Genomic DNA, 20,618 nt, shown 5'->3' with positions numbered 1-20,618 from the left:
GTCAAGCTTAAAAAAATAAACCTCTGGAATTCCCTGTCAGTCCAGTGCTTAGGACTCTGCACCGCACTTCCACAGCAAGGTACAGGGGTTCATCCCCTGGTTGGGGACCTAAGATCCCACATGCCACACAGTACGACCAAAAAAAAAAAAATCTCTAAAAGTATATGGAGGGCAACACATGAAAAATGGTCAAGATCATTCATGTTCAAGGAAATGTTCCCCAGTACATTCCAGCTAGAAAGGGAAAGTTAAAAAGATCAGCAATGTCAAGTGCTGACAAGAATGCAGAATAGCTAGAATTTTCATACATCATTAGTGAGATTAGCAAATGGTATAGCCACTGAGAAAATAGTGTGATAATTTCTTACAAAGTTAACCATGCATTTGCCATGACTTAGCAATTCCAATGCTGGGCATCTACCCAAGAGAAATGAGAGCATATGTCTGCTAGACCCCTATGTGAATATTTACAGCATCTTAACTTGTAACAGCTAAAAAGTAGAAACAGCTCAAATGTCCAACTGGTGAATGGATATACAGAGTATGGTACATCTGCACAAAGAAATGGGCCTCCTGGGTGGCTCCATGGTAGAGAATCTGCCTGCCAGTGCAGGAGACTTGGGTTCAATCCCTGGGTCAGAAAGAGCCTCTGCAGGAGGAAATGGCAACCCACTCCAGTATTCTTGCCTGAGAAATCTCATGGACATAGGAGCCCGAAGGGCTACAGTCCATGGGGTCACAAAAGAGTCAGACATGACTTAGCCACCAAACAACAAAATAACAACAAATACTCCTCATTAATAAAAAGCAAAGAATTACTGAAAAATGCAACAACAGGATGGATCATAAAACATTATGCCATTGTGAAGTCAGACACAGAAGGCTGCTCCCAACTGTTTTTACTCAAACACTTCTGACACTAAATGTGTGGGTGATTTTCACACCAACAACCCCTTTGCCAATTCTCCAGACACCAAGTGGGTGTCCTACAGTTCAATTCAATTCTGACATAAAGTACCCAGAGTTAGCATCAGATTCCACAGATTTAAAGGCTTAGTCTCAGGAGACTGCCTTCACTTCAGATTCCATTCTCAAGTCCCAGGTTGCCACCCGTACTTGTGACCAATCAGCTATAAATTGGGAGTTCCCATGACTCATTTGTCAAGGTTGATAATTTGCTAGAATGGATCACTGAACTCAGGGAAACACTTTGTTTACATGCAGTGATTTATTATAAAGTATACATTTCAGAACAGCCAGATGGAAGAGATTCATAGGGCAAAATATGGAGGGGAGGAGTGGCAGGGAGCTTCCATACCTTAGCTGGGCACACTACTCTCCCAGTACCTTAGGGTACTCACCAGCCAGGAAGCTCTCTGTAGTTTAGGGGGTTTCATTACATAGGTGTGATCGATTATTTTATTGGACATTAATAATTGAACTCAGTTTTCAGTCCGTCTCCCCTCCCCAGAGGTCAGGGGAAGGGGCTGAAAGAGCCAACCTTCTAATCATGCCTTGGCCTTTCTAGAGACTAGCCCCCATCGTGAAGTTAGGAAGCGTGTCTCCAGCCACCAGTCACTTAATTAGCATGGAAAAGATACTCTTATCACTTCCAAGGTTCCAAGGGTTCTAGGAGCTGTATACCAGGACCTGAGGATAAAGATCAAATATATGCTATCATGCCACAGTTACATACTATGTCATTCCATACAGACTTCCCAGGTGGCACAGTGGTAAAGAATCTGCCTGTCAATGCAGGAGATGCAAGAGATAAGAATTGGGTGGGGCAGATCCCCTGGAGGAGGGCATGGCAACCCACTCCAGAGAATCCCATGGACACAGGAGAGAGTCGACACTACTGAGCATTCAGGCATAGGGGAAGCAGGTACCAGGTGCTTTAGTTAAGGAGAGGATTGACTGCAAAGGAGCAGAAGGGAATTATCTGGGCTGTTCGAAATGTTCTACATTGGAATGGTAGTTATTTGACAAAAGAACTTTGTCAAAATTCATTATACTTTATAAAAGGAGTGTGAACAGTATATAAACATACCTTAATAAATATGACTTCAAATAAAAGCTATTTCCTTCTGTCACCTTTTGCAAATGTCCCTTGCCCCTAAAAAGTGTGACTGTAAGTGGGTGTAAAGGAAGGAATAAAAGTTCATCAGTGAACAGCTGGTCTGACTTCCACACAAGTGTCCACTGTCCACGGTAAGCACCAAGAGCAGAACATGATTCAGTAGTATTCTTCATACATCTTTGGGCCAAAGCTTCTGTTCCTCCCTGATTTCAGCCTCAGAGTTCCTCCTCTTTTGGTCCTTCTGCTGTGCCTTTCAGTTCTGGAGACTGAGTAGCTTGAATAACTTCCTTTGGTTGCATCTCTTTACTTTCCTTTTTCTGTTTCTCTTCTGCCTTTTGTTCTTCAGCCTCAAGTCGGTAATTGATGCCCAGGCCGATGAAGAGATAGATGCCAGAGACAATAAGGATTATGCCACATGCCCAATATGTGTATTTATAGTCTCCATATATGTCATTGAGACGACCTAAGGATGTCCAAAAAAAAAAGTTATGTGGGTAAACAATTATACCCTTTCCCAAATAAAGGTTAAGGATCCTTTCAAAGAGCCTATAAATGGCAAATTAGTCTAAAAAGAAACTGCTCAAAATTGTATGATCTTTTGTTTATGATGTAACACTGATTTTAGGGTGTCCCTGCACATTCTGTTATCTTTAGCAACTTGAAAATAATTAAATCTTGGCAAATTTGAATGGAGAAAGTCCTGGAGATCACTTAGAATCAATTCTCTCAATATCCAATGGAAAAATTTGCTCAAAAGAGGTTTAGGAGTCTTGACCAAGGCCACAGAGCTAATTCCAGTCTCCCAGGCCAATGCACTCTTTCTGACATCAGCATTTCCCAAAGAGCATTCCTGGGAACGCTCACCCTCTGCTAAAACATTAACTAACAGCCATACTTTCCACCATTCTAACCTCAAAACAGGAAGATTCTATCATCATTCCCACTGTATAACATAAAAACTGAAGTACAGAAACTTTAAGGAAGTCATCCACGGTCACAAAGCTTTAAGTGAAACAAGTTGGCTTTAAACCCAGGGAGTCTGACTCTGAGGCGTGCACCCATAACTTCTTTGCTTCAGGCTACCTCCCTAACATTTGCACAGTCAAGTAAATTTGGAAATGACATATCATAGTCTTTTCTATTCAAGTTTTTATGAGGTCTGATATTAAAGAAACTTATTTAATCCTCGTTATAGTAAAATTTATTAGCAACTCATCAAACTAGTATTAAGAAATAAACTTTGGAAAACTTGACACATATAAAGGCTATCATAACCAACTCAAATATGATTCCATATGGTTTTCCAATGCAGGGCATCACTCACTCAGCAATACTTAGTTTCTATATATACAGCCCTGGGTCTGCTAAGCCCTGAGTGGAGAGACAGCAAAGGCGATAACAGTTCAGTGGAGAAGAGAAATGTTAATCCAATAACCACACAGACTGTGACCAGTGCTACAGGTGTGTTTGAAGGCAGATAATAGGGGTTTGGGGCTAGCAAGGAGGGTCAGGAAGGCTTTTTTAAAGTGTAAACTTAACCAAGACTTACAGGAGGATAAGAGTTAATCTAAGAGAAAGGAGATGGGAAAAGGATCCGGGCAGAGAACAGCCAGTGCCAAGGCAGGTGGTATGGGGAAACACCAGGTGTGAGAGGGGACCACAGAGAGCAAACTGGGTGGTAGGAAATGAGTCTGGAGAAGGTGGGCCAGGCCATGCAGGAACCAGGAGCCATAGTAGGGAATTTCATCTTCACCCTAAGAACGCGGGAAGCAACTGGAGTGTCCTAAGAGACTGGAGAACAGCTAGAGTGGATATGGGTAAAGTTAGAAGGCTACTGATAGAAGATCAGAGACCAGGATAAGAGCAGTAGTAGTGATGGAGGAAAAAATGAACGGGTTAGAAAGAGATTTAAGAAGCAAAAAAGAACAGGATTTGAAACCTCCTTGGATATACTGGGTTGGCCAAAAAAGTTCATTTGTGTTTCTGTAAGAGCTTATGGAGGAGAGAAGGTGGAAAAGTTTTGACAGGTCAGCAGTGGGTCTTTCATTATGTGTCCTTCTTAACTTTATAGTGCATAATCTCAAAAACATGCATCACATCCAGAAGTCCAAATTATTGTTGTATGTTGTATTACCGATAATTTAAAAATGTAAACTGCTTAGCACTGACTGAGAGAATAATACCTCAGGTTTTATGGTCACTTCTTAGCTATGTGATCCTGGGCAAGTTATTTCACTTTCAAAAGCCTCTATTTCTTTAAAGTGGGAACAATAATAGTCTGACATCATAGTCTTGCAATATATGACAGAATATAGAAATGATTAGGACAGTCCCTGGTATACTGTGAGCCCGCATCTGCTACCTACTGTTATTATTTTAAATATTACTTTTGAAACAAATTCCACAATTAAAAAGAAATCACCAACAGTATTTTAAAGGTAGTTATACATTTTTCTACAATAAATGTTAGGATTTTTTTAAATCAGGAAAATTATTAGAAATACTTAAATTTATAATAGCTATAATAGCTTTTTATTCCTCTTTCAGCTTGATGATTCACTTTAATTCAGTTCTATAAGTATTTGAGCAATTATGCTGTGCCAAGCACTGTGTCAGCCCTGAGGGTACAGAAATGAGGACTATCAAGCAGCTCACTGACTTCTGCTTTCCATCACCTTCCCAATCTTCTCTGCCTGTTTTATGTTAATAGAACCATAGAAACTGGGAGACATACTGTACCTAAAACTGGTGGTCCCAGGAGGACAGGACAGCACTCCACAATGGTCACCAATCCCACAGCACTGGAGAATCTCTGGGGTCCCACAAGGTCCATCAGCGTTTCAAACAGTACGGCACCAAACCACCCAAAAGCAAATCCAAGGACTCCCGAGTAGACACAGAACCCTATGTAGCTGGAAGATAAAGGTACTAGCATATGACATACTCCGTTCATGGTAATAGAAGCAGCCAAAAAGTACTGAATCCATGGTCTTACCCACTTTGTGTTGGCTACAAATCCCATACAAGGTCTGGCTACCATGTCAACAAAAGCCAGAATGGAAAGAAGGAAGGCAGCCTTCTCATTAGAGTAACGTTGACTCTTGGCGTAATTGCTAATAAAGACTAAAGGCGTAGCCACCCCAAAAGACACGATCATATTCCCAGAGAGGTACAGCAGGAAGCCTCTGTGCTTCAACAGGGACAGGTCCAAAAGTTTGTTAACTCTTTGAAAAAGTGATTGTTTCTCCTTTGGGGAGTTTCCGCCATTAACTCCTGTCTTTGGATTACCTGCCCCCTTGTTTGTATCACATTTTCCAGCTTCCTGAAGGAATTCTTTAGACTTCTCTTTCTCTGTAGTGGTTGGCTTGGGCCCTATTGGTCTCATCAGGGCTCCAGCCACACAGCAGTTTAGTAGGAGGCCCCCCAGAATTAGGAAGCTTCCTCTCCAGCCAAAGGTAGCAAAAAGAGCCTGGTTGAGGGGGGCCATGGCAGAGAGGAACACAGGGCTGCCTGCCATGGCTAGTCCACTTGCTAACGGCCGCTTCTTGTAGAAATACTTGCCAATGATGGTCAAAGCTGGATTTAAGTTGAAGGCAAGCCCAAGACCTGGGGAGAGGAGAGGAAAAAAAGAGTCTCATACTATCAGAAACATATTTGGAAATGATTAACTAGGGAAAGAATTGACATGGAAAGAGGTCAAAATCATGAGAGGCTATTATAACTAGTGGGTCATGAAGTGGACTATTATCAAATAAATACAGACATAAAATCTCTTTATGCAGCAAATACTAGATTTATACACACACATACACGTGTGAGTGTGTGTGTGTGTGTGTGTGGCATGCCATGTGGTTTGCAGGATCTTAGTGCCCTGAACAGGGATTGAACCCATGCCCCCAACAGTGGAAGTGTGGAATCTTAACCGCTGCATCACCAGGGAAGTCCCTAAAAAATGTATATTATTAAAAACAATTCTTTTCACTTTAGCAACAAAAAGAACAATAGAGATTCTTTGTCCAATTTCATAATTACAAATGTATTAGAAGTATTGGAAAAGGATAAATAATTGGTGGGCCTACCCTCACAAATAAATAAACATATTGTACAGCTACAGTAATAGAATAGAACACTTACTCAAAATTGAAAAACTGATTTCTAAAAGTGGGAAGAAAGTCCAGAAATAGAACCAAAAGATACATTTAAATTAATAGGGAAAAAATGGATTTTTCAGCTAATGGGGTTGGGACAGTAACTATACTGATAACCTTTTAAGTGGTCTTCCAAACTTGCTTTTCTACAAGGTAAACCAGGTTAGGGTGCTTGCCCGTTTCCATCTCTCTAATGACTGCCTGTCCATAACTTTTCACTCTGGATTAAGAAGTCCTATGACTTGGCTCACACCTACCTCCCTGCCCTCACTTCAGTCTGTTCTTTTTGTGCAAAGTGGAACTATTACTCTAGGTTTCCACAGAGCCTTCTCCTGGCTATCATTCAGATCTCAACTCAAAATCAATCTCCTTCCCCTTAGGGAACATTCGATCCTTCTCTATCAAATTCTGTTTTAAGTCTTTGCAAAGCCCTTATTACTACCTGAATTTTTCTTATTTATTCACTTATTTGTTGGCCTGTTTATTGTCTGATTCCCTCCACTAAAGATCAGGAATTTTGCTTGTCATGTTGGTCTCCCCACAGAGCTTGAACCAGTGCCTGGCATATAGTTAGGGACTCAATGAATAGTTGCTGAGTAAATTAATGACATGAAATAATGAACAGGTTGAATAACCACATGGGAACAAATAAAGTTCTATTCCTTCTTTGTGTTATTCAGATATTCCAGATGAATTAAAATATTTAAATATTTAAGAATTTAATGCAGTAAAAGTATAGATTTAAAAAGATAATTGCCTATTATTAGTATTATCTCAGGTCCTGCAGGTGGGGCTGTAAATTATTAAAACCTTTCTAAAAGAGTACTTGACCAATCGTATCCAAAACCTTTTCTTCCCCCAGCAATTGCACTTCTCCAAATTTATCCAAAGAAAATTATCCTTTTCAAAGATGCATACAGAGGCACTCTCATACAAACACTGTTTATTAAGAGTGAAAATACAAACAATCTAAATGTCCTTCAATTAAAGTGAAATAAATTATAGTACATCTATCCAGTGAAAAAATAATAGCTGCTAAAGTATATTTACTGAGATGGGGAAACTATTAATATGTACATGATGTATTACTAAGTAAAAAAAACTGGTTACAAACATTTCACATAATCTGGTCAGTTTTCATTCCAATCCCAAAGAAGGGAAATGCCAAAGAATGTTTAAATTACTGTATAATTGTGCTCATTTCACATGCTAGCAAAATAATACTCAAAATCCTTCAAGTTAGGCTTCAGCAGTACATGAACTGAGAACTTCCATATGTACAAGCTGGGTTTAGAAAAGGCAGAGGAACCAGAGATCAAATTGCCAATATTTATTGGATAATAGAGAAAGCAAGGGAATTCCAGTAAAACATCTATTTCTGCTTCATTGACTATAGTAAAGTCTTTGACTGTGTAGATCACAACAAATTGGAAAATTCTTAAAGAGATGGGAATATGAGCCCACCTTACTTGCCTCCTGAGAAACCTGTATGCAGGTCAAGATGCAACAATAGAACTGACATGGAACAACAGACTGGTTCAAAATTGGGAAAGGAGTATGTCAAGGCTATATATTGTCACCCTGCTTATTTAACTTATATGCAGAGTACATCATACGAAATCCTGGGCTGGATGACTCAAAAGATTGAATCAAGATTGCTGGGAGAATTATCACAATCTCAGATATGCAGAGGATGCCACTCTAATGGCAGAAAGGAAAGAGAAACTTTAGAGCCTCTAGATTAGAGTCTTTCACCTCATCTTTCACCTCAGCCAGAGTGAAAAAGCTGGCTTATAACCCAACATTCAAAAGACTAAGATCATGGCATCTGGCTCCATCACTTTGCAGCAAATACAAGGGGGAAAAGTGGAAACTGTGACAGATTTTATTTTCTTGGGCTCCAAAATGACTTTGGAATGGTGACTGCAGCCATGAAATTAAAAGATACTTGCTTCTTGGAAGGAAAGCTATGACAAACCTAGACAGCATATCAAAAAGCAGAAACATCACTTTGCTGACAAAGGTCTGTATAGTCAAAGCTATGGATTTCCCAGTAGTCATGTATGGATGTGAGAACTGGACCATAAAGAAAGCTGAGTGCCAAAGAACTGGATGCCAAGGATATCAAACCAGTCAATCCTAAAGGAAATCAATCCTGAATATTCATTGGAAGGACTTATGCTTAAACTGATGCTCCAATACTTTGGCCACCTGATGCAAAGAGCCAGCTCATTGGAAAAGACCCTGATGCTGGGAAAGACTGAGGACAGGAAGAGAAAGGGGTAACAGAAGATGAGATGGTTAGACGGCATCACTGACTTAACGGACAAGAGTTTGCACAAACTCTGGTAGATAGTGAAGGATAGGGAAGCCTGGTGAGCTGCAGTCCATGGGGTCACAAAGAGTTGGACATGACTTAGTAACTGAACAACAATATCCCTTTAAAAAAATTTTAACTTTATTGGAGTATAACAATTTTGTTAGTTTCAGATGTACAGCACAGTGATTCAGTTTTACATATACATATATTCATTCTTTTTAAGATTTTTTTTCTCTTACAGGTTAGCACAGAGTACTGAGTAGGATTCCTTGTGTTATTGTCCTTGTTCATTATCTTTCTTAAATACAGTAGTGTGTGCATGTTCATCCCAAGCTCCTGATTTATCCCCTACCCCTCAACATTTCCCCTTTGGTCACCATAAGTTTTTTCCAATATCTATAAGTCTGTTTCTGTAAATAAGTTCATTTGTATAATTTTGAAAAATTAGATTCCACATATAAGTGATATCACAACATTTGTCTTTGACTTACTTCACTTAATCTCATCCCTTTTTGTTCTAAAAGTTCTATGTGTATAGAAGAATTTTTAAAACAAAAATTTTTGTTTTGTTTTTAGAAAGAATATAGAAAACTGTAGAAAAATCAGTGGATATGGCATAAAAATGTTTTTCTTTTTTTTTTCTTTTTCTTTTTTTTTTTTAAGTCCAGGTTCGATGCACAATACTGGACAAAATGTTTTTTAAATAAATCTTATTGGAGTATAGTTGATTTACAATGTTGTGTTAGTTCCAGGTGTACGGAAAAGTGAATCAGCAAAGTGAATCGTTATACATGTACGCACATCTACTCCTGTTTTTTTTTTAAGATTCTTTTCCATATATGCCATTACAGAGTATTGAGTAGAGTTCCCTGTTCTATACAGCAGATTATTATAAATTTATCTTCTTTACACATAGAAGTGTGCATATGTCAATCCCAATCTCCCAGTTTATCCCTCACCCACCATGTTATCAAAATATTAATGGTAGTTTTCTCTGAACTGTAGAGCTTTGGGTGTTAACAGTATTTATATTCAGCAGTTCTGTTTTTTAAATTTAGCTATTAGAAATGGAGTTTTCCCATGTGTGCCCTTTATCCTTTGAAATGTATCTGGCTTTTCTATCAGAAAACTCCTTCTATGTATCTGACATTCTCTCTTTCTCCAATTTGAGCCAGTGTCTTCTTAGGCAGAAGGGGAAACGAGTGGAATGGTTAATGACCTCCCTTTCAACAACTTTTTACCTATCACTGCTATCTTCTTTATAAAAAAAAAAAAAGAAAGAAAGAAAAAGAATTCTCTTTCACTGTATTCATTCAATAAAAAATAATCACTCATTAAGTGTGATTACTTTTACACTTAATGTGAACTTTCTTTAAAGACTGCTTTTCTAATACTATTAAATTAATGTATCAACAGCTCTAAAACATAGTGACCTAGTAATTTTCTAACAAAGAATTTTCATTTTTCAAAAGAATTGGCAAATGGATGCTATAAATAGTCCACAAAGAAATTATTGCCTGAAAAGGCATTAGTACAACTCACCTACAATAACTCCGATACAAAGGTAAAGTTGCATCACAGTGCTACAGAAGGAAGCTGCAATCAAGCCACAGCCTGACAAGCAGCCACCAAGAATCATGACGGGGCGACTGCCATATTTATTCACCAGGACACTGCTGATAGGACCTATGAGAGAACAGACAGGTTAGTAACAATATAGAGGAGAAGCCCAGCCCTCCCATCCACACCTGCTCATACCATTATTGACATGACAGCATGCCATCCCAGAAAATAAACAGATAGAAGATAGTGCTAAAGAATATTGCCTTCTATCTTTATTTCAGAGTCACAGGTTTGTCTTAGGGAAAAAAAATATAGTATTGATTATACATCTTCTATATACCTAGGACATGTTAGATGGGTTTTAACTGAAGTATGAAAGACCATAAGCTAACTCTTTTAAGGCAGAAGAGGCTGCAAGTACTCTGATTATAAGTGCTTATAGGATTCTTCATATATCTAGGATATTATCCACAGATATGTAGCAAGTTTGCTTATTTTAAATTTTTTAAAAGATATTTTAATTTATGTATTCAGTTGCTCTGGGTCTTAGTTGCAGCATATGAACTCTTTAAGTTGTGGCATGTGGGATCTAGTTCCCTGACCAGGGTTGAACCTGGGCCCCCTGCCCTGGGAGCATGAAGTCTTAGCCACTGGACCACCAGGGAAGTCCTTGTTTTAAAATTTTAGATGGAATTTAAACATACACGACTGATGAGATATATGAGCCAGTCTGATCATACTTCTGACTTAAGGGCATATTTACTACAAACTACCTAAAATATTGTTTCTCATAGAAAATAACAAAAACCAAAACAGGCCTACAAAATAAGAATGCCTACCATCACCACTTTTCTTCAACATTATACTGGAGGTCCAAGTCAGTGCAGTAAGACAGGAGGAAAAAAGGTGTAAGAAAAGGAAGAAACCAAAGTATCAGTATTTGTAGAAGATTTGTTTGTCTATCTAAAATTTTTGAAAAAGAAATCTACCAATAAACTACTGGAAGTAAGAGTTTAGCAAGCTTACAGGATATATGATTAAAGTACAAATATCAATTACCTGTCTATACCCAGCAGCCAACACAAAACATATTTTTAAAGAAAGCTATCCTTTATAATGACACTGTTTTCTATTATAAGTGAACCAACAGAGCACACAATTGCTATGTTTCATTGTTAGAGTGAAAAACATGATTCTAATCCCATAACTCCAATAACTAACATTTCAATTATTTTTACTGATAAAGATATCAAGAGCAAAAAGTACTTAATACAGAACTTCTGTCTACCCACTGAAAGTTAAAAGAGCAAGCCTTCATGGGTACTTACCTCCAGCATACATGACAGCAAACACGATGGAAGATAACCATGACACTTCGCTGGTGCTGGCTTTAAATATTTCTCCAATTTCTTTGTAAAATACACTAATAGATTTGCCAAATGCACAAGCGAAGCCAATGGAAATGAAAGCTCCAACTACCACTGCCCACCCCCAGCCTCCATCTGGTGGGGTATATCCAGCTGGACCTCCATTTGATGGTGGCATTGTAAGTAAAGATGAATTCTAAAATCCAGTTCAAATCCAGATATCTAAAGGGTATGAAATAAAAACAGTACAGAACAAGCAGATCAATACCAAAGCACTTCCAGAAAATCCCTTACATTTCTGAAATAAATAAATAAAGGCATATAGCCTAAATTTTCTAAATAAAAGGTCAAACATTAGATTCTCATTTAATGGGCTGGAAAGTTATCTCAGTAAAGTTTGTTTTTCATCCAGACGCTTAGACTTAAGTTTTTTGTTGTTTTACTATTATGTGACTAGAAAGGGAAAGTGAAGTTGCTCAGTCGTGTCCGACTCTTTGCGACCCCATGGACACCAGGCTCCTCCGTCCATGGGATTTTCTAGGCAAGAGTACTGGAGTGGGTTGCCTTTTCCAATCAAACCCAGGTCTCCTGCATTGTAGACAGACGCTTTACCGTCGTCTGAACCACCAGGGAAGTCTCCATATGTGACTAGAAAGATTCCTAAATGATAGCTAGCCAATACAGTTTAAATCTGCAAAATGAATCCTGATATCAGAGACTAGTAGTTTTAAACCAAAGATTTCACTTTTTCTTAAGCCCCAGCATTAGTGAAAAACATAGCTAGAAAAAGAAATTTAATATGATTATGAATTACCAGCAGGTGGGAGAAGTTAAGAGCAGATTTACCAGTCTAGAGAAATTAAGTTCTCCTTGGATTTACTTAAACCGGATTCTATTTTATGTCAAAATTAACAACAATGATATGTTATCATACACATTTCTGGCCACCCTAACATTACCTGGAGAGATCTAGTACAATATTGATACTGTACAATGACAATATGATATAAATGATATAAAATGGTTAACAATAACAATATCACATTTCACTATTCCTTTTTAATACAAATTCTACCTTCCTCTCCATAGAAATTAACTTTTAAATAGCTCACATTCTAACTAAACACTTCAAATATAATTTAGAAAGTGATGCTGTAGTGATTAAAAAAAAAAACTCAGAAAGAGTTCTGCCTGAGAAGCTAAAAGACTAAGTTTTTAAAATAAAACTTTTATAGAAGTTTCTAAAACCTTTATAAAATTATAAAACTCCCAGAGTTTGCTAACTTTTGTTAGACTTTTTATTACTCTTATAGATAGTAGTTATAAAAAATAATTTTCTATTAGTTGCTGGTGTATAAAGACACAACTTATTTGTTTAAATAATAGCTTTACTGAGATATAATTCACATATAAAACTTTAAACTTTATATTTCAGTGGTTTTCAGTATATTCACAGAACTATCAACTATCATCACTAATATCAAGCATTTTTATCACCCTTGAAAGAAACCCTGTACCCATTAGCAATTTTATTGCTAAATATTATTTTTTTATGATATTGTAAATCAAATTGTTTTCTGAATATCACTTTTGGATTTTTCATTGCTAATGTCTAGAAACTGATTTTTTGATGTTAATTTTGCAGCCTGCAAATTCGCCAAACTCATTTATTAGTTCTAATAGGCTTACCTAAGTATCTGTGGATTTCTCAGGATTTTCTATTTACAAAAGCACGTAATCTGTGATAATTTTACATCTCTTTCATTGCCTAATTCCTTGGCTAAAACCTCAAGTACATGTGGTGAAAGCAAACATCCTCATCTTATTTCTGACCTTAGAAAGAAAGCTTTCAGTATTTTACCATTAAGTGTGCTGTTAGCTGTGGGTTTTTGTAGATGCCCTTTAGCTCAGATGGTAAAGAATCCACGTGCAATGCAGGAGACCCAGGTTTGATCCCTGGGTCAGGAAGATCCCCTGGAGAAGGAAATGGCAACCCACTCCGGTACTCTTGCCTGGAGAATTCCATGGACGGAGGAGCCTGGTGGGCTATAGTCCATGGGATCGCAAAGAGTCAGACACGACTGTGTGACTAACTTTAACTTTATTAAGTTTGGGAAGTTTCCTTCTATTCCTGGTTGTTGAGTATTTTTATCAAGAAGGATGTTCAGTTCAGTTCAGTTCAGTCGCTCAGTCATGTCCAACTCTGCAACCCAATGGACTGTAGCACCCCAGGCCTCCCTGTTCATCACCAACTCCCAGAGCTTGCTCAAACTCATGTCCATCAAGTGGGTGACGCCATCCAACCACCTCATCCTCTGTCGTCCCCTTCTCCTCCTGCCTTCAATCTTTCCCAGCATCAGGGTCTTTTCCAATGAGTCAGCTGTTTGTATCAGGTGGCCAAAGTATTGGAGCTTCAGCATCAGAAGGACATTGGTCTGTGGCAAATGCTTTGTTATGCATCTATTAAGATGACCTTGTGGTTTGGGACCTTTATTCTATTAATACAGTGTGGTTTGACTGACTCTTTTAAATTTTGACCCACTTACGAATTCCTGTACTCCTGAGATAAGTCCCAGTTCGTCATGATATATAACCCATTTTAAATGTTGTTGGATTCTGTTTGCTCATATTTTGTTGAAGATTTGTGTGTCCACGTTTACAAGGGATGTGTAGTTTTCTCCTCTTGTGATGTCTGATTTTGGTTTCAGGGTAATTCTGGCTTCAAAAAACAAGTTGGGAGGTGTTCTGTTCTTTGGAACAATTTGTAAGAGTTGTGTTTGTTCTTTAAATGTTTCATAGAATTCACCAGTGAAGCCATCTAGGCTTCAGGTTTTCTTTGTGGGTAGTTTTTTTTTGGTGTGTGTGATGATTATGTCAATCTTTTTACTTTCTATAGGTATATACAGATTGTCTATATCTAACTTGAGTCCTTTAACAGTTTGTCTTTCTATAAATGTATTTATTTCATTTAGGTTATCTAATTTGTTGGTCTGCAATTGTTCATAGTATCCCTTTATAATCCCCTTTTTATTTCTGTAAGATTAGTAGTGATATATGAAGAGTTGCTCAGTGGTAAAGAATCCACCTGCTAATACAGGAGACATGGGTTAGGAAGATCTTGGGTCAGGAAGATCTTGGGTCAGGAAGATCTTGGGTCAGGAAGATCTCCTGAAGAAAGGAATGGCAACGCACTTCAGCATTCTTGTCTGGGAAATCCATGGGCAGAGGAGCCTGGCAGGCTACAGTCCATGAGGTTGCGAGAGGCAGACATGACTTACAGGCTAAACAGCAACAATGCCATGAAGAGTTTCAAGAGTACGATTAGAGGGAACAGGCCTCACAAAATCGACCTCACTTCTAACACCATCTGCAAGTTTAGGCATTGGAGGTGCGGGTGTGTGGTGGGAGGTAGTTTCACAGTCAGGTTTGGCAATTCTACAGGACTCACAGAATTTACTGAAAGCTATTATACCCATGATACAGGGGAAAGGACACAGGCTGAAATTAGCCACCGGAAGAAATGCACAGGGTAGGGTTTGGGAGAGGTTCAAGTGGGGAGGTTTTGATCATCCTCTTTCCATGAAGTCATGGAAGCATCACCTTCTCCCAGTCACAATGTGTGACAATACAGAGTATCACCAACCAGGGAAGCTCACCTAAGCTTTTAGTGTCTAGAATTTAATGGGACTTGATCACACACTGCCCACATGACTGCTGAGTGTTAGTCTCCAGCTCTTTTGGAGATTGGAAAAAAGACAATATGGCTAAAAGGCCTAGCAAAGACACTCTTATCAGACAGGACTTTTCAGAGGGCTAGAGATCATATTCCTTGTTTTTCATAAGGTTAATTCTTTACTATACCTACTGTATCTTGCATTTCTGACTTCAGTAATTTGAGTCTTTTCTCTTCTTGGTTAGTCTGGCTAAAAGTTTGTCAATTTTATTGATTTTTATCAAACAATCAAACTTGGTTTTATTGACTTTTTGTACTTTCTAGTTTATTTCTGTTCTAACCTTTATTATTTCTTTCCCCATTTGCTTACATTTAATTTGCCCTTTTCTCCCCACATTTCTTACGGTAAAAGTTTCCGTTATTGAGATTTTCTCTGTTTTTAAATATAGATGTATATAGCTATTGATTTCCTGCTAAGCACTGTTTTAGCTGTATTCCAGAACCTTTGATATTTTGCATTTGTTTTCATTCATCTCAGTGTGTTTCCTAATTTTTTTTTTTTTTACAATTCATCCTGTGAACCACCACTGGTTATTTAGGAATGTGTTGACAATTTTCACATATTTGTTCATTTCACAAATTTTCTTTTGCTATTCATTCCTGATTTTATTTCACTATAATCAGAGAACATACTCAGTCCTTTCAAATGTACTGAGACATGTTTTATGGCCTAAGGATGGTCTATCCTGGAAAATGTTCTGTATGTTACTTGAGAAGAATGTGTTTTCTGCTGTTGTTAGATAAAATATTCTATGGATGTTTGTTAGATTTATTTAGTTTATACTCAGTATGTACTTGGTTGTTCAAGTCTTCTATTTCTTAGTTGATTTTCTGCCTAGTTATTTTATTGAAAAAGTGAAGTAGCTCAGTCATGTCCAACTCTTTGCAAACTCATGAACTGTAGTCTACCAGGCTCCTCTGTCCATGGGATTTTCCAGGCAAGAGTACTGGAGTGGGTTGCCATTTCCTTCTCCAAGGGATCTTCCTGACCCAGGGATCAAACCCAGGTCTTCTGCATTGCAGGCAGACGCTTTACCCTCTGAGCCACCAGGGAAGCTTATTTTATTGAAGTTCTGTTGAAATCTTCAACTATTGTTACTGAGTTGTCTATTTCTCTCTTTAATTCTGTCAGTTTTTGCTTTATGAATTTTAGGGCTCTGTGGTTAGGTGAATATATGTTTATAATTTGGAGAAGGAAATGGCAACCCACTCCAGTATTCTTGCCTGGAGAATCCCATGGACAGAGGAACCTGCCAGGCCATAGTCCATGGGGTCACAAAGAGTCAGACACCACTGAGTGACTAACAACAACAACATGTTTATAATTGTTATATCTTCATAGTGGATTAACCTTTTACCATCATAACATGTACTTATTTATGTCTAGGTCTCTTTGGTTACTGTTTCCCCCTGCATCTGTATACTCTGAGTCAGTCTGCCTTTGAATCTATAATGTGTCTCTTGTAGATAGCATAAGGTTTGATCCAATCTTCCAATCACTGGTCTTTGATTGGAGTGTTTAATCTATTTACATAGTGGCTCAGACGGTAAAGCATCTGTCTGCAATGCAGGAGACCGGGGTTTGATTCCTGGGTTGGGAAGATCCCCTGGAGAAGGAAATGGCAGCCCACTCCAGTACTCTTGCCTGGAAAATCCCATGGATGGCGGAGCCTGGTAGGCTACTGTCCATGGAGTTGCAAAGAGTCAGACACGACTGAGCAAAGGGAAGAAGAAGAAAAATGATAAGGTAGGACTTGAGTCTGCTGTTTTACTATTTGTTTTCTCTGTCATGTCTTTTTTGTTTTTCTAGCCCTCCATCACTACCTTCTTTTATGTTAGGTATATATTTTTAGTGTGCCTCTTTAATTACCTTGTTGTTTCTTTTATTATGCTTTTGGTTATTTTCTTAGTGGTTGTCCTATGAATTACAATTAACATCTTAAAACAATCTAGTCTGGTTTAATACCAATTTAATTGTAATAATGCACAAAAATTTTGCTCCTGTACACTATCCCCTTTCGCACTATTGTCTTACAAATGACCTCTTTATATAAGCCTATCAAAAGTTGTATAATTATTGTTTTAAAATTGGGTTGAAGACAAAAAAAAATGAGTTTACAAAGAAAAAATACATTTTACTGTCTTACTGTATATTAACCAATGAAGTTGCCGTTACTGGTGGAGTTATCTTTTTTCCATGTGGACGCAAGTTATTGGGTAGTGTCCTTTCAATTCATTCTGAAGGACACTCTGTGGTATTTCTTGTAGAGCAAGCTTGCTGGCAAGAAATTCTCTCACTTTTTATCTGGGAATGTCCTAATCTCCCCTTCATTTTGGAAGATAGCTTTGTTGGATATAGAATTTTTGGTTGACAAGTCTTTTTCTTTCAGCACTTTGAATATTTTCTCCCATTGTCTTCTTGCTTCTATGGCCACTAAAGAAAAATTACCTGTTATCTTATTGAGAGGAGATACCCCCCACATCCAAGGTCAGGGGCGGTGGCCGAGAGGAGCTACCCCATGTGCAAGGTAAAGAGCAGCGGCTGTGCTTTGCTGGAGCAGCTGTGAAGAGATACCCACGTCCAAGGCAAGAGAAACCCAAGTAAGACGATAGGTACTAAGAGAGGGCATCAGAGGCCAGACAGACTGAAACCACAATCACAGACAACTAGTCAATCTGATTACACAGACCACAGCCTTGTCTAAATGAAACAAAACCATGCCGTGTGGGGCCACCCAAGATGGACGGGTCATGGTGGAGAGGTCTGACAGAATGTGGTCCACTGGAGAAGGGAATGGCAAACCACTTCAGTATTCTTGACTTGAGAACCCCATGAACAGTATGAAAAGGCAAAATGATAGGATACTGAAAGGGGAACTCCCCAGGTCAGTAGGTGCCCAATATGCTACCGGAGATCAGTGGAGAAGTAACTCCAGAAAGAATGAAGGGATGGAGCCAAAGCAAAAACAACATCCAGTTGTGGATGTGACTGGTGATAGAAGCAAGGTCCGATGCTGTAAAGATAGGAACCTGGAATATTAGGTCCATGAATCAAGGCATATTGGAAGTGGTCAAACAGGAGATGGCAAGAGTGAACATTGATATTCTAGGAATCAGCGAACTAAAATGGACTGGAATGGGTGAAGTTAACTAAGATGACCATTATATCTACTACTGTGGGCAGGAATCCCTTAGAAGAAATGGAGTGGCCATCATGGTCAACAAAAGAATCCAAAATGCAGTACTTGGATGCAATCTCAAAAATGACAGAATGATCTCTGTTCATCTCCAAGGAAAACCATTCACTATTATGGTAATCCAAGTCTATGGCCCAACCAGTAACACTGAAGAAGCTGAAGTTGACTGGTTCTATGAAGACCTATAAGACCTTTTAGAACTAACACCCAAAAAAGATGTCCTTTTCATTATAGTGGACTGGAATGCAAAAGTAGGAAATCAAGAAACACCTGGAGTAACAGGCAAATTTGGCCTTGGAGTACAGAATGAAGCACAGCAAAGGCTAGTAGAGTTTTGCCAAGAGAATGCACTGGTCATAGAAAATACCCTCTTCCAACAACACAAGAGAAGAGTCTACACATGGACATCACCAGATGGCCAATGCTGAAATCAGATTGATTATATTCTTTGCAGCCAAAGATGGAGAAGCTCTATACAGTCAGCAAAACCAAGACTGGGAGCTGACTGTGGCACAGATCACGAGCTCCTTATTGCCAAATTCAGACTTGAAGAAAGTGGGGAAAACCACTAGACCATTCAGGTATGACCTAAATCAAATCCCTTATGACTATACAGCGGAAATGAGAAATAGATTTAAGGGACTAGATCTGATAGACAGAGTGCCCGATGAACTATGGATGGAAGTTCATGACATTGTACAGGAGGCAGTGATCAAGACCATCCCCAAGAAAAAGAAATGCCAAAAAGCAAAATGGCTGTCTTAGGAAGCGTTACAAATAGCTGTGAAAAGAAGAGAAATCAAAAGCAAAGGAAAAGAGGAAAGATATAAGCATCTGAATGCAGAGTTCCAAAGAATAGCAAGGAGAGATAAGAAAGCCTTCCTCAGTGATCAATGCAAAGAAATAGAGGAAAACAACAAAATGGGAAAGATTAGAGATCTCTTCAAGAAAATTAGAGATACCAAGGGAAAATTTCATGCAAAGATGGGCTCAATAAAGGACAGAAATGGTATGGACCTAACAGAAGCAGAAGATATTAAGAAGAGGTGGCAAGAATACACAGAAGAACTGTACAAAAAAGATCTTCACGACCCAGATAATCACGATGTGATCACTCACCTAGAGCCAGACATCCTGGAATGTGAAGTCAAGTGGGCCTTAGGAAGCATCACTACAAACAAAGCTAGTGGAGGTGATGGAATTCCAGTTGAGCTATTTCAAATCCTGAAAGATGATGCTGTGAAAGTGCTGCACTTAATATGCCAGCAAATTTGGAAAACTCAGCAGTGGCCACAGGACTGGAAAAGGTCAGTTTTCATTCCAATCCCAAAGAAAGGCAATGCCACAGAATGCTCAAACTACCATACAATTGCACTCATCTCACATGCTAGCAAAGCACTGCTTAAAATTCTCCAAGTCAGCTTCAGAAAAACGTGAACCATAAACTTCCTGATGTTCAAGCTGGATTTAGAAAAGGCAGAGGAACCAGAGATCAAATTGCCAACATCTGCTGGATCATTGAGAAAGAAAGAGAGTTCCAGAAAAACATCTAGGTCTGCTTTATTTACTATGCCAAAGCCTTAGACTGTGTGGATCACAATAAACTGTGGGAAATTCTGAAAGAGATAGGAATACCAGACCACCTGACCTGCTTCTTGAGAAATCTGTATGCAAGTCAAGAAGCAATAGTCAGAACTGGACATGGAACAACAGACTGGTTCCAAATAGGAAAAGGAGTACGTCAAGGCTGTATATTGTCACCCTGCTTATTTAACTTATATGCAGAGTACATCATGCAAAATGCCGGGCTGGATGAAGCACAAGCTGGAATCAAGATTGCCAGGAGAAATATCAATAACCTCAGATATACAGATGATACCACCTTTAAGGCAGAAAGTGAAAGAGGAGAGTGGAAAAGTTGGCTTAAAGCTCAACATTCAGAAAACTAAGATCTTGGCATCCAGTCCTATCACTTCATGGCAAATAGATGGGGAAACAATGGAAACCATGGCTGACATTATTTTTGGGGGCTCCAAAATCACTGCAGATGGTAATTGAAGCCATGAAGTCAAAAGACGCTTACTCCTTGGAAGGAAAGTTATTACCAACCTAGACAGCATATTAAAAAGCAGAGATATTACTTTACCAGCAAAGGTCTGTCTAGTCAAGGCTATGGTTTTTCCAGTGGTCATGTACGGATGTGAGAGTTG

At 38.7% G+C, this 20,618-nt stretch overlaps 1 protein-coding gene across 1 annotated transcript in view; it reads right to left on the bottom strand.

Annotated features, from left to right (window-relative positions):
- Positions 1–884: 884 nt before the first annotated feature.
- LOC113889450 (monocarboxylate transporter 1-like) overlaps positions 885–20,618 on the bottom strand; it is a 34,483-nt gene continuing 14,749 nt past the window's right edge. Inside the window, exons 2-5 of the mRNA XM_027536134.1 lie at positions 11,440–11,700; positions 10,091–10,234; positions 4,820–5,686; positions 885–2,543 (exon numbers count right to left, since the gene is read on the bottom strand). Of these exons, the coding sequence (XP_027391935.1) occupies positions 2,296–2,543; positions 4,820–5,686; positions 10,091–10,234; positions 11,440–11,656 (1,476 nt within the window). The 5' untranslated portion in view covers positions 11,657–11,700 and the 3' untranslated portion in view covers positions 885–2,295. The remainder of the gene's footprint in view (positions 2,544–4,819; positions 5,687–10,090; positions 10,235–11,439; positions 11,701–20,618) is intronic.

The sequence above is a fragment of the Bos indicus x Bos taurus genome, chromosome 3, assembly GCF_003369695.1.
Source record: "Bos indicus x Bos taurus breed Angus x Brahman F1 hybrid chromosome 3, Bos_hybrid_MaternalHap_v2.0, whole genome shotgun sequence".
NCBI classification, from domain to species: domain Eukaryota; kingdom Metazoa; phylum Chordata; class Mammalia; order Artiodactyla; family Bovidae; genus Bos; species Bos indicus x Bos taurus.
The sequence above is the reverse complement of the archived record's forward strand: the minus strand, read 5'-3'. Positions and strand labels throughout refer to the sequence as shown.